The 13,104-nt window shown below is 38.1% G+C and overlaps 2 protein-coding genes across 3 annotated transcripts in view; one reads left to right on the top strand and one right to left on the bottom strand.

Moving 5' to 3' along the window:
* Nucleotides 1-13,104, bottom strand: part of LOC126244178 (calcium-responsive transcription factor-like) — a 142,312-nt gene that overhangs the window by 46,432 nt on the left and 82,776 nt on the right. The gene's annotated exons all lie outside the window — the stretch shown is intronic.
* Nucleotides 1-13,104, top strand: part of LOC126233810 (ATP-dependent zinc metalloprotease YME1L-like) — a 170,289-nt gene that overhangs the window by 155,327 nt on the left and 1,858 nt on the right. Inside the window, exon 10 of the mRNA XM_049942889.1 lies at nt 10,716-10,871. Coding sequence (XP_049798846.1) covers nt 10,716-10,871 — 156 coding nt within the window. The remainder of the gene's footprint in view (nt 1-10,715; nt 10,872-13,104) is intronic.

The following is a 13,104-nucleotide window of genomic DNA, read 5'->3' as shown; positions in this document are numbered from 1 at the left end:
TGCATCCACTCCTGGCAGTGATATGTATGAATGAAAAAGTACCAAATTATTGGAATAGAGGCATGCTCGTCAAGTTCCAAAAGAAGGAAGATCTATTGGTTTGTGATAATTGAAGAGGCGCCACCATGCTGCCAATCCCAAGCAAGATCCTCACCTGAATAATCCTAAATAGAACAAAAGCACGTGTAGACAAGAAAATAAGTAGAGAACAAGCAGAATTCAGGGAAGGTCGCTCTTGCATTGACCAGATAAACACATTGATAATAATAGCTGAACATTCATATGAATACCAATCTTTGCTTTAGATGCTGTTTGTAGACTTTGAAAAGGCCTTTGACAGTATAATTAGAACAGCAATATGGAGCTCACTGCAAACTTTTGGAATTCCCAAGAAAATAATTTCTCTTGTCAAGTGCATGTTAGAAAAATGCAGATGCCAGTTTCAACATCAAGGTCTGCTTTCAGATCTAATAGCAATGAAAACAGGAGCTAAGCAAGGCTGCATGCTCTCACCAATACTATTTAATATAGTACTGAATCTTGTTGTGATGCAAGCAACAGATAAAGGAAAAGGAATAAAATGGAGTAATGGAACACACATAGAAGACATTGATTTTGCTGATGACCTTTGCTTTCTATCCCACAGCCTCAATGACATGAAAGAGAAACTAGAAGAACTGAAGTCTGTGGCAAAGAAAGTCAGTTTGAAAATTAATGCCAAAAACCAAAAGACATGCAGGCAAATGATAACAACACCCCAGAGCTTAAGCTTGGGAACAGGTATTCGAAAGGGTGGATAAGTTTTGCTACCTTGAAAGCATGTTTACACCATATGATTGGTCAACAGAAGACATTAACAGCCGCATCAACGAAGTCAAAGGCACTTTCACAGCTCTGCACTCTATCTGGAGATCAAAGCAAATAATGTGAATGATCAAATTGTGATATCTGAAAATAGTGTAAAATCTGTGCTTCTATATGGATGTGAAACATGGAAAGTCACAAAGCAGCTAATATAAACTGCAGACATTCAACAACAGATATCAGAGGAACTTACTAGGAGTATGGAGATGTCACCTCTATCAAAAGACTCTGAGAAAACCAATCAGAAGCCAACTGAGGCTGCAAATAAGAAGGAAGTGGCAATGGTTAGCACACACACTTAGAGGATCAAATGAACATATTGCGAAGGAAGCACTTTATTGAATCCCGCAGGGACAACAGAGATGAGGCAGGTCTAGAATGATGTGGAAATGATAGGTTGCAGCAGCAGGTCAACAGCAAAGAATAGGATGGGAAGAAGTGAAAATTAGCGGACACAACAAGACGATGATCTTTCGTTGCAGCCCCATGCTCCACATAAGGAGTTAAAGGAATTTAAGAAGAAAAAATCTTCAGATGACAGTAGTAAAGAATTTTGTGTGTCCAACCAGCCAGGCATCAATGCAAAAAGAGCATTTTTCTTGCATATTAACATAGAGTCATTGACAGATATATTTAGAGAAATAATTTTTTTGGATCGATAAAAAATCTACTTACCAAGCGGCAGCAGCACACACACATAAAAGGAGGTTGTAATTAGGCAAGCTTTTGGAGCCAGTGGCTCCTTCTTCAGGCAGAAGGGTTGAAGGGAAAGGAAGAGGGGAAAATGAAAAGGACTGGAGAGGTTTACGAAAAGGGGTAGATTTTGAGAAAGTCACCCAGAACTGTGGGTCAGGGAAGACTTACCACATGGGGTGAGAAGGAAAAATTAAATTATTGTGTCAAAAATTGATTGTTTTCATTGTTATAAACTTACTGAAATGGAACAGTGATTGGAAAAAATTAAATTGTGATGTTTTGTTAGTAAATGAACAATAGTTAATTCATAGTGAACTTGAATTACGAGTAAGTGTGCCTTACCAATGGCAATCAGCAACATGCTACTGTAGAACAAATCTGAAGCATGGTGGTGTTTCAATCTTTATCAAAGAAATAAATAATTTAGAATATCAAGTGATAGACATAAGTTTTCTATGTACCGAAGCAGTTTTTGGTTTTTGAAGTTTCAGCACTATTCATGTCTAGTCAAGAACTAATAACTGTAACAGTGTACCACTCCCATAGTAATAATGAAGAATTATTCATAGAAAATCTCAAAAAATGATAATAATGCTCTTAAAATATAAAAAGTGCAGAGTTCTGACATTTGGTGATGACAAAGAAATTGAAGAAATGTATGGTGAGATAAAAGAAATCATTCAGATAGTGAAGAGAGACGAAAATTTAATTGTCATGGGTGACTGGAATTCAATAGTAGGAAAAGGAAGAGAAAGAAATGTAGTAGGTGAATATGGATTGGGGGTAAGAAATGAAAGAGGAAGCCACCTGGTACAATTTTGCACAGAGCATAACTTAATCATAGCTAACACTTGGTTCAAGAATCGTGAAAGAAGGTTGCATAAATGGAAGAGGCCTGGAGACACTGGAAGATTTCAGATAGGTTATATAATGGTAAGACAGAGATTTAGGAACCAGGTTTTAAATTGTAAGACATTTCCAGGGGCAGATGTGGACTCAGACCACAATCTATTGGTTATGAACTGTAGATTAAAACTAAAGAAACTGCAAAAAGGTGGGAATTTAAGGACATGGGACCTGGATAAACTGACTAAACCAGAGGTTGTACAGAGTTTCCGGGAGAGCATAAGGGAACATTTGTCAAGAATGGGGAAAGAAATACAGTAGAAGAAGAATGGGTAGCTTTGAGGGATGAAGTATTGAAGGCAGCAGAGGATCAAGTAGGTAAAAAGACAAGGGCTAGTAGAAATCCTTGGGTCACAGAAGGAATATTGAATTTAATTGATGAAAGGAGAAAATATAAAACTGCAGTAGATGAAGAAGGCAAAGAGGATGTAGATGAAGATGAAATGGGAGATACAATACTGCGTGAAGAGTTTGACAGAGCACTGAAAGACCTAAGTCAAAACAAGGTCCCGGGAGTAGACAGTGGTTGGGAAGGGAGTGGGACAGGGTTGTAGCCTCTCCCCGATGTTATTCAATCTGTATATTGAGCAAGCAGTAAAGGAAACAAAAGAAAAATTTGGATTAGGTATTAAAATCCACGGAGAAGAAATAAAAATTTTGAGGTTCACCGATGACGTTGTAATTCTATCAGAGACAGCAAAGGACTTGGAAGAGCAGTTGAACGGAATGGACAGTGTCTTGAAAGGAGGATATAAGATGAACATCAACAAAAGCAAAACGAGGATAATGGAATGTGGTCGAATTAAGTCGGGTGATGCTGAGGAAATTAGATTAGGAGGTGAGACACTTAAAGTAGTAAAGGAGTTTTGCTATTTGGGGAGCAAAATAACTGATGATGGTCGAAGTAGAGAAGATATAAAATGTAGACTGGCAATGGCAAGGAAAGCGTTTCTGAAGAAGAGAAATTTGTTAACATTGAGTATAGATTTAAGTGTCAGGAAGTTGTTTCTGAAAGTATTTGTATGGAGTGTAGCCATGTATGGAAGTGAAACATGGACGATAAATAGTTCAGACAAGAAGAGAATACAAGCTTTCAAAATGTGGTGCTACAGAAGAATCCTGAAGATTAGATGGGTAGATCACATAACTAATGAGGAAGTACTGAATATAATTGGAGAGAAGAGGAGTTTGTGGCACAACTTGACTAGAAGAAGGGATTGGTTGGTAGGACATGTTCTGAGGCATCAAGGGATCACCAATTTAGTATTGGAGGGCAGCGTGGAGGGTAAAAATCATAGAGGGAGACCAAGAGATGATTACACTAAGCAGATTCAGAAGGATGTAGGCTGCAGTAGGTACTGGGAGATGAAGAGGCTTGCACAGGATAAGAGTAGCATGGAGAGCTGCATCAAACCAGTCTCAGGACTGAAGACCACAACAATAACAAACATTGACATTAGGTAGAAGACATGTGAAGCACTTATTAGACACATTAAGATCACTAAACTTCTATTGCATAAATGACAAACTCATCAGGTTCAGTGAACACTTAGGTAACGTAATCTCCTACTTTCAGCCTAATAAAACTGAAATTGATACTGTAAACTTCAAGATATCAGGTCATGCAGGGCTATGACTTAGGCATCTCTAAACAATGACACAGACAGTTCGTTAAGTGAATCAGGAAGAGTAATCAGATCAGTCAATGAATGTAAATTGACTTTGTTAAAAATCAGACCTAATCACATAAACTAGGATACAGTACTCACTAACGATGTGGCGCCAATGAATCAACACAGAAATTTTTAGAATTATTAGTAAAAGATATTGACTCATGTTTTTTCAAATACCATAAAAACACACAAAGCAGAATCAGAGTAATAAACCTCAAGGACTGAGAAACTGGTAGACACTACCCCCACAAACTTCGGGGAGAAATGATAGTGCACTATGACAGGATGCAACAGAGTCAAGCTGAGAAGGAAACTTACACAGTAGCAAGAAGGGTGTATAGATCAGAAATTAGAGCAGTCAAAAGGAAAACCAATGACAATTACATACTTGGCTCAACAAATAAGTGTAAAGCAACATGGAAGGTTATAAAAACAGAGATAAGCTCTGAAAATAAGTACAACAACATCCCAATTCAACCAAATACAAAAATCTCACTGAAGAAGCAAGTATAGCTATAGTTTTGGGTCCAGCTGTAGATAGTAAGCAACATGACAACTCCTGCTGGACTTGTACATCCTACTGACAGCAATTGCCAAACTTAGCTACTCAAAAGCGGAATACTTTTATGGACTTTCAAATTATGTAATAAAAAAATCATCAGCCAAATGCTACATGAAGGTATCTTCCCCAACTGCCTAAAAATTACTGTTGTAACATCTATCCATAAGAAAGTGATAAAGCACTCCTTGATAACTATCGACCCATCTCACTCGTACCAGTCATATCAAAAATTATAGAATATTGTATGGCAAACAGTTAAACCAACACTTCAAGCAAAATAATCTACTTAGCTCTTCACAAAATGGTTTCAGACCTCATCTTTCCACTGTCAAAGCAATTGAGGCTATCATAAAAAAATATTTCGTTGTTTTGAGAGTAAGAAAATAATCTGTGTGACTTTTCTACATCTGAGGAAAGCTTTTGATACTGTCTCCCATAGTATACTTGTCACAAAGTGTCGCGTCCCAAGCGTGGGTATTGCGAGGGATTGAGTGACACGGTTCGTGGATGGGATTTTAGCCAGTTGACCTTAGTGAGAGGGAGACTTTTGATCTGGCTAAGATGTAGAAATCCCTGGTGTGAAAGCACAAGGCTAGGAAGCTGGTAGAAATTAAAAGTCTTGATAACTTTAACAACTTGCAGTTTATTCTAAATGAATACAGCTCGCCCTATCTGCGCGGTGGTTGCATTCACAGGAAGGCCAAGTCTAATACAGAGACGGTGACTGACTCCACCGTTCCGACTGCCTACTAGAAGTTCTGCAATGTTTCCTAACACCCTACGTTAGAGTCCCGCGGCTACGCCTTAACGCTCTCCAGTGACTATCTCCGGCTGCCTGCCTACAGCCCGTTTCCCAGCCCAAGTCGGCTGCTGCTATCACTCTCTAACTCTTCAACCTCACCAGACAAGACCCGACAAGACAAGACCCTCAGAGCGGCGTGCTCTCGGGTTTTGTTAGCGCTTCCCCTTCGACCCCGCCAGCGCTTGGCATGACGTAGCGTCAAAGGCAACTTGTCCTTATTTGGTATTGTTAAAGCATTGTTGTTGCTATTGTTCTTCAGAGGCTGAGTGGAGGGATAGAGGCGCCTCTCCCTATATGGTCACGCACTGCGTCCTGAGCCCTTCATTGGCTCCTCATGACGTAGCACTGTCCCCACCAAGGGCCCTCTTTCTTTCTCTCTCCACTCCCAGACCTCTCTCTCTAGCCAGGAATGCATCTATTTATATTCCTTGCTTGATTGCTTATCATGAGTCCCTGCACAGACCTTCTTTTGTATCTGCTGGCTGTTTACTTTCTTATCAAGCACCCAGCTGCCCAGCAGTTTGAGTGCCGCCTCGGCTGACCCTTCGGCCACACCTGGCGTCCAGCGCTACAACTTTAACTTCTTCCTATGTACTATTATCAAGGTACTGCAATTAGACTTGGCTTGTTTTTGTGGTTACAACAAAAGCTCCAGTACTACAGATTTTGAGAGAATGCTGTTCACCTCATTCAGTCATACCCAAGCAACAGGAATCAGATGGTAAGTACAGGGTGGGACAAATAAAAGTGGCCTGTAGAAGAGAACTGAGTTCTAGTGTACAAAGAAACACAACAGAGGAAAGGGAAGACAGTACTAACCTGACTACACTAGATGATAAAAGTGACCATCATATATCTCTTGGAACTTTTGGGTGCTTGTCAGCAAGTTGCTGAAAGTGGATCGAAGCTGGACTGCTGGGATTGTTGCAGTCTCACTCAAAATGTTCTGTTGCAGTTCTTGAAGACTAATTATGTGGGTTGATGTGATACATCTCAGACTTAATGGGACCGATAAGGCAGTGTGCAGACACTGCACACCAAATACCAACCTTCTGATCATGTAATGGTGTTTCATGGAAGTTAGACGGATTCTCTGCTGCCCAGATTCTGTGAGAGTGAAACCAGGCTTCTTGAGACATAAAGAACAGATCCATGGCCAAGCCATTCATTGTTAACTCAGTGAACAGCCATCCACAAAACAGGAGAGACTGAGGAACATCTGCTGGTTTTAATGCATGAACAACAGACACTCAGTAGGGATGCATGTGCAGGCCTGGCTGGAGTATTCATCTGCACGGTCAACACAATGTGCTGATCTCTTGCGATAGGTGTTACATTACAGAATGTTTTTTTACTTGTTCAAAACAGATCCCGTCTGATACTATTTTCAGACTAAGCATTGCATGGTACTCCTTGCTGACACAGTTTTTGTTGTGCCCATCTGCAACTCAGTATCTCGGCTATATGATAAGTGGCAGCTTGGCAGTGTGGCCTCAGTTGCCTGAGACGACAGTAATGTGTGTGTGAGTGGTGTCTGTGTGAGTGTGTATGTGTACATGTTTGTCTGTCATCTATTTTTGACTAAGTCCTTACTGGCCAAAAGCTTCATTTGTGGTAGTCTTTTTGTTGTGCCTATCTGCGACTGAGCATCTCCACTATATGGTGAGTGGCAACTTCCCTTTTTATAATAAAACGTCATTTTACCTAGATTTTGTTGTGTCTGCAATTTACAGATTTGAACAATATTCATATCATGAAATATTTGTAAGAACATTGATAACCATTATGCTGAACAGCCTAAACAAACAAGTATTACATTCTGTACCTGTTGCCTTAAGCCTAATGCAAATACATTGCTTGTCTATGGTTGGAACCTTGTTGTTGACCTCCAGATAATTATGAGAAATATTTGGCGGCATTGTTTACAGGCATTATGGAATACACTAAAAAGGTGCCACAAAGTTGGAAAAAAATCCTATAGCAGCCATGGAAATTACAATCAGGCTTCCCCTATATGTCCTGTGTATTGGCCAGCTACTAACCAATATTTTTAATTAAATTTGCTTGTTTGTCTTAAAAGCTTCACATTAATTTCAATCAACAATGATGGTGCCCAGTCAGTGAATTTTTTCTGTATGAGTTTTGTAGGGCACTCAGCTTTAATGTTTAATTTGTCCGAGAAATGTATCATGAGGTAATTGCTCAGTGACTCCATCAAAACAGCGTGAGTGCAACAGTACTTGAGTATTAGTCAGAACTATTACAAAAGTATTTTCAATGTTTTATCTGACAAGTAATAAATTGTCTAAAGCAGTGTTTGCTACAACATGAAGTAATTGGTTACTGCAACTATCATTGTCAAAGCTGACAGTATGGTGCAGTTATGAGAAATAGTGGAGCCCTGGATGAATGGGCACAAATAAATAATTCTATTTCAGTGCACTATCTGAAAAATTTGCCTTCTTGTACTAAAACATAATGGAAGAGAAGATGCAATATCTATGGCCTGTGAGGCAAAACTTTAAGAAAGTTCAGAAAAACAACCAGTCTGTACTAAACTACACAACCATCATAGTATGACCTTCACTGAAGTTTATCACACTCAGTGAACAACAGTTGGATAACTATGTAAAATTTTATTGGTCCCGTTTCTACACAAATTCAAATAGAGACCTGAGCCTTTAATGATAATCACTATTGTTTTCATCAGGAACAACAAATGGTTCTAACTGCTGTTATATTGGCCACATATAATTAATAATTGTTCTGTAATTGTTTGGCCTATGTCATCATGAGGGTGGTGCTGTAAGTTTTCATCAAAAGCTTACTTTCTACTCAATTCTGACATGGTAAGAAGACTGAGAAAACTTAATACAAGACTGTTGTGAAAATGAACTTCATTTCTAAATTTTAAATATTGTTTAAGTTTAAAAAAAAAAACAAGTTTTGAAACATTTTTTTAAAACTTTCATGGTCTCTGAATAACTAACTTCTTAGGTTAGACCAGAAAGCAGTCATAAATTCCTTGAAATAATGTAGAGGTTATTCAGGAGAATAGCACTGAGAGGCTACATACTTTAATATTTTAGATTAGATTAATTATTCATTCCATAGACCCACAAAAGAGTGGATCATCCTGTGTGTGGAACATATAGTATGCAACATCTTGCCAGAAATTAACCGTAATACAGTGGCATATATCATATCCATTATGAGTCATTATTCATTGGAACTAATGCTGGGAAATTACGGTCAGTTCCTCCACCTTATTAGTTACTCTATAATTAGAACTTGATTAGGGCTGTTTTAAAGTCAGCTTTGAGGAAACTGCTAGTAAACTCTTGTACAATTACAATTTTATCTTCACAAGTTTCTAAAAAACATTAAACTTGTTTTCCTGCCCAATCCCTCGAACAAAAATCTGTGCCCACTTCTTGGAAAAATGCACAAGTCACACGCACCTACAAGAAGGGTAGTAGAAGTGATCCACAAAACTATTGTCCAGTATGTTTGACATTGTTTTGTTTAGAATTTTAGAACATATTCTGAGCTCAAACATAATGAGGTATATCAAACAGCATGGCGTCCTCCATGCCATACAGCATGGATTCCACGAACATCAATCCTGTGAAACTCAACTCACACTTTTATCACATGATTTAAGGAAAGCTTTGGATCAAGGCAGGCAGGTAGATGCAGTATTTCTTTATTTTTAAAAAGCATTTGACTCATTACCACACCTACACTTAGTGTCAAAAGTATGATTATATGAGATATCAAATGAAATTTGTGACTGGATTGAGGACTTTTTCGTAGGGAGGATGCAGCATTGTCATTATCAGATGTAGAAGTATCTTTGGGTGTGTCCCAGAGAAGAGTGTTGGGACGTTTGCTGTTCATGTTGTATATTAATGACCTTGCAGATGATATTAATAGTAACCTCAGATTTTGGAAAATGATGTAGTTATCTGTAATGAAGTACTACCTGAAAAAAGCTGCATAAATATTCAGTCAGATCTTGATAAGATTTCAAAGTGGAGCAGATATTGGTTTTGCTTTAAATGTCCAAAAATGTAAAATTGTGCCTTCACAAAATGAAAAAGCATAGTGTCTTATGACTATAATATCAATGAGTCACAGATGGAACCAGCCATCTCATACAAATACCTGGATGTAACACTTTATAGGGATATGAAATGGAATGATCACATAGCTCAGTTGTGGGTAAAGCAGGTGGTAAACTTCGGTTTGTTGGTAGACTACTGGGGAAGTGCCAATCAATCTACAAAAGAGATTGTTTACAAATCACTCGTATGACTGGTTCTAGAATATGCTCAAGTGTGTGGGACCTGCACCAAACAGGACTAACATGAGACATTGATTGTATACACAGAAGAGTGGCATGAATGGCCACAGGTTTGTTTGATCTGTGGGAAAATGTGACAGAGCTACTGAAGAAACTGAACTGGCTGACTCTCGAAGATAGGCGTAAGCTATTCTGAGAAGTCTGCTAACAAAGTTTCATGATCCAGCTTTAAATGATGACTCTAGGAATATACTGCAACCCCCTGTGTATTGCTCACATAGGGATCATGAGGATAAGATTAGAATAATTACTGCATACACACAGGCATTCAGACAAACATGCTTCTTGCATCCCATAAGTGAATGTAACGGGAAGAAATCCTAATAACTGGTACAATGAGATGTACCCTTTGCCACCCACTTTATGGTGGTTTGTAGAGTATAGCTGTAGATGTAGATATAGGAATTTTCAAGGAAATGAGATTTACAATAAAAATTATACTAGTGGCATTTATTTATTGATATTTCTACATAGGTGTTGCTTGTTGGTAGAGGCAGAGTTGGACATTGGAGGATGGGTGTAGATAAATGAGATTAACTGTCAATCTTAATGCAACTACATTATTTGAAATGTGATCAATTACAAAATGATTCACAATAAAGGCCAACATTTCCCTCATTCTGTACTGCAAATGTATATCGATGCTGCACTCATTTGTTTTTAATGTTGACAAACTGAATTTGATTTCCTCAAAATATCTATTACAAGAAAATTCCTCTTTTATTTACATTTTATTAGAGTGTGTTCATTTGTCTTCTCTACTCATTAACTTTACATTTAATAATTGAACATTTGATAATAGCTTCAGCAAAAAACTGTAAACTGTGTGTTTTTGTTTTCTTACAGCAAGCAACTTCTATCGCAACCTCTATGGTTAAAGAATGGGGAATGTCTACAACTGTTGGCCTTCGGACATATGATAACCGTGACAAATCATGGGTTAATGAACTTAGCCCTGGCACAGCAGAACTGGTTGACAGTGAAATTAAAAGGCTATTGATGGTAAGAACCTTTCTGTGTTTTGTGTTTAAGTCTATCACACGTGAACAAGGATTATGAGGACAAACCCTTGAGGTGGAGCGCAGTTTGGTGGGCAAGAGCATTAAAAAATGCGCATACAAACCCACCCACCCACTCTCTCTCTCTCTCTATCTCTCTCTCTCTCTCTCTCTCTCTCTCTCTCTCTCACACACACACACACACACACACACACACATACCATGTGCACTATCACTTATTATATGTAAAGAAAATACCTTCCCACTGTGTTTCTTAACTTCTGTTTTAATAAACACTGTCTGCTTGTGCAATTACTTGAAGTAAATAGAGATGTGCAACTGTAAATTGCATGCCACACTCTTGCCTCCCTTTTGAGGGATGCTTTACTGAGCCAAGCAGAAGCATTCTAAGGAACTTAACTTCTCTTAAAGCACAGGGGAAATATTTTTAGATCGTGTAGAAGAAGTTGTTTAGTGACCTTTCAGCCCTTGTTTTGATATTAAGGGTTACAGTTCTAATGTACATTTTCATTCATAAAAGATGAACATGCTTATTTTTAACCATTACCTGTATGTGTTTTTTAAATTTAATCCATGTTCTTATTTACCAAGCTGCAGCAGATGGATAAAAACAAAGTGAAGAGAGTTAAAAGCCTTGGCAGAAGAAGATTTTTATGTTAGACTGGAAAGTAACCTAGGTCCCTGAGTTTCACACTCACCAAAAGATATTTAAAATAGCAGGCAGTGGCAACAGTGCTAAAATTATCAATGAAAGAAATAGGTATAGGATTGGAAGCAACTACACTAATGGAGGTCCCAATGTCTACATTAATAACACTCTCACTAACATCACAGTTACTTAAGAAAAAAAAGAAAATAAAAGATTACATCCTTTTAACAAGTTCCAAATAGAAAGTTTACAATTTTAATAGTTGTTTTAGCCTTTGACGAGAGCTAAAGCAGCTATCCTTATCTGTTATGATGCAGGTGGTGAGGTGCAATGTCGTCAGCAGGTTATTGTTGCAGACGGCATGCTGAAATCAGCTCCATCATGTGTAGATGCTACAGATGAATTACCTCATGTGGAATTTTATAGGTCACTGGATAGTGGGACGTTGTTATAGTTATTGCCAACATTCAGTATTGCGTGGTCAATTTATTATGTCCCTTATACACAACACTGAAGTAACACAGTTCAGTACAGGGTTTTAAAGTTATTTTGATTATGGAATTACAGTCTGTTTGTTTAGCACACAAATGACGTGACCATGAAGTGGCCATTGTTGATGGCACACTCATAACAAAAAGTTTCTATTTGCCTGTGACACAATTAACACTTCTTGCACACGATAGTCAGCAACAGTGCGAATATGCATTGAAACTCATGTACAACTACAAAAAAAGCAAGAAAGCAAGAAGGAAAACAGAAAAAACATGTAGGTTGCAACTAGTGATGTCTTCACATGTGTCCTCCATTTTATTATGAACCTTTCAAGATAAAATGTCTTTACACATGCGAGACTTCAGGCCTTATGAAACTATTTAGTATTCTAACATGCATCTATCTGAAAAATTGAGATTTATTACTCACAACTTTTTGCATCAATACTTAATTATATCATGGAATACTGTGAAACCTGTCTAGCAATAATAAAACAGAACTTCAAACAATTATTTATTACAGTATGACACCAATACACTAATTAAGCAAGATATTTGAACACTGATTATGCTCTATCTTTTGAAAATCCATCCGTCAGAAATGTATTAACTAGAGAAAACAATCAATTATTGACAAAATTATTTAACTGTATAGATAAAAAGTGTACTCACCAAGTGGCAGCAGAACACACATGTAAAAGACAGTTGTAATTGGCAAGCTTCCAGAGCCTGTGGCTCCTCCTTCAGGGAGATGGGTTGGAGGTGAAGAACGAGAGGTGAAGAAAAAGGACTGGACAGGTTTAGGAAAATGGTTAGATTTTGGGAAAGTCACTCAGAACCGTGGGTCAGGGGAGACTCATCGGAGGGGATGAGAAGGAAAGACTGATTTGAAAACCTGAGAGCATAAATGTGGAAGACATAGTAATATGCAAACATAGATTACTGCTTAAACATTATGCATGAATTAATAAGAGTGAAAAGCTAAGTGCACTGTACATAACAGAGGTGGGAGGAGGGTGGTGAAAAATAGATTGGAAAGACAATGAAAGATGTAGAAACCTAAAACGGAGAGAAGA

The sequence above is a fragment of the Schistocerca nitens genome, chromosome 1, assembly GCF_023898315.1.
Source record: "Schistocerca nitens isolate TAMUIC-IGC-003100 chromosome 1, iqSchNite1.1, whole genome shotgun sequence".
Lineage (NCBI taxonomy): Eukaryota > Metazoa > Arthropoda > Insecta > Orthoptera > Acrididae > Schistocerca > Schistocerca nitens.
Note: the sequence above shows the minus strand (reverse complement) of the source record. Positions and strands in the feature narration are given on the sequence as shown.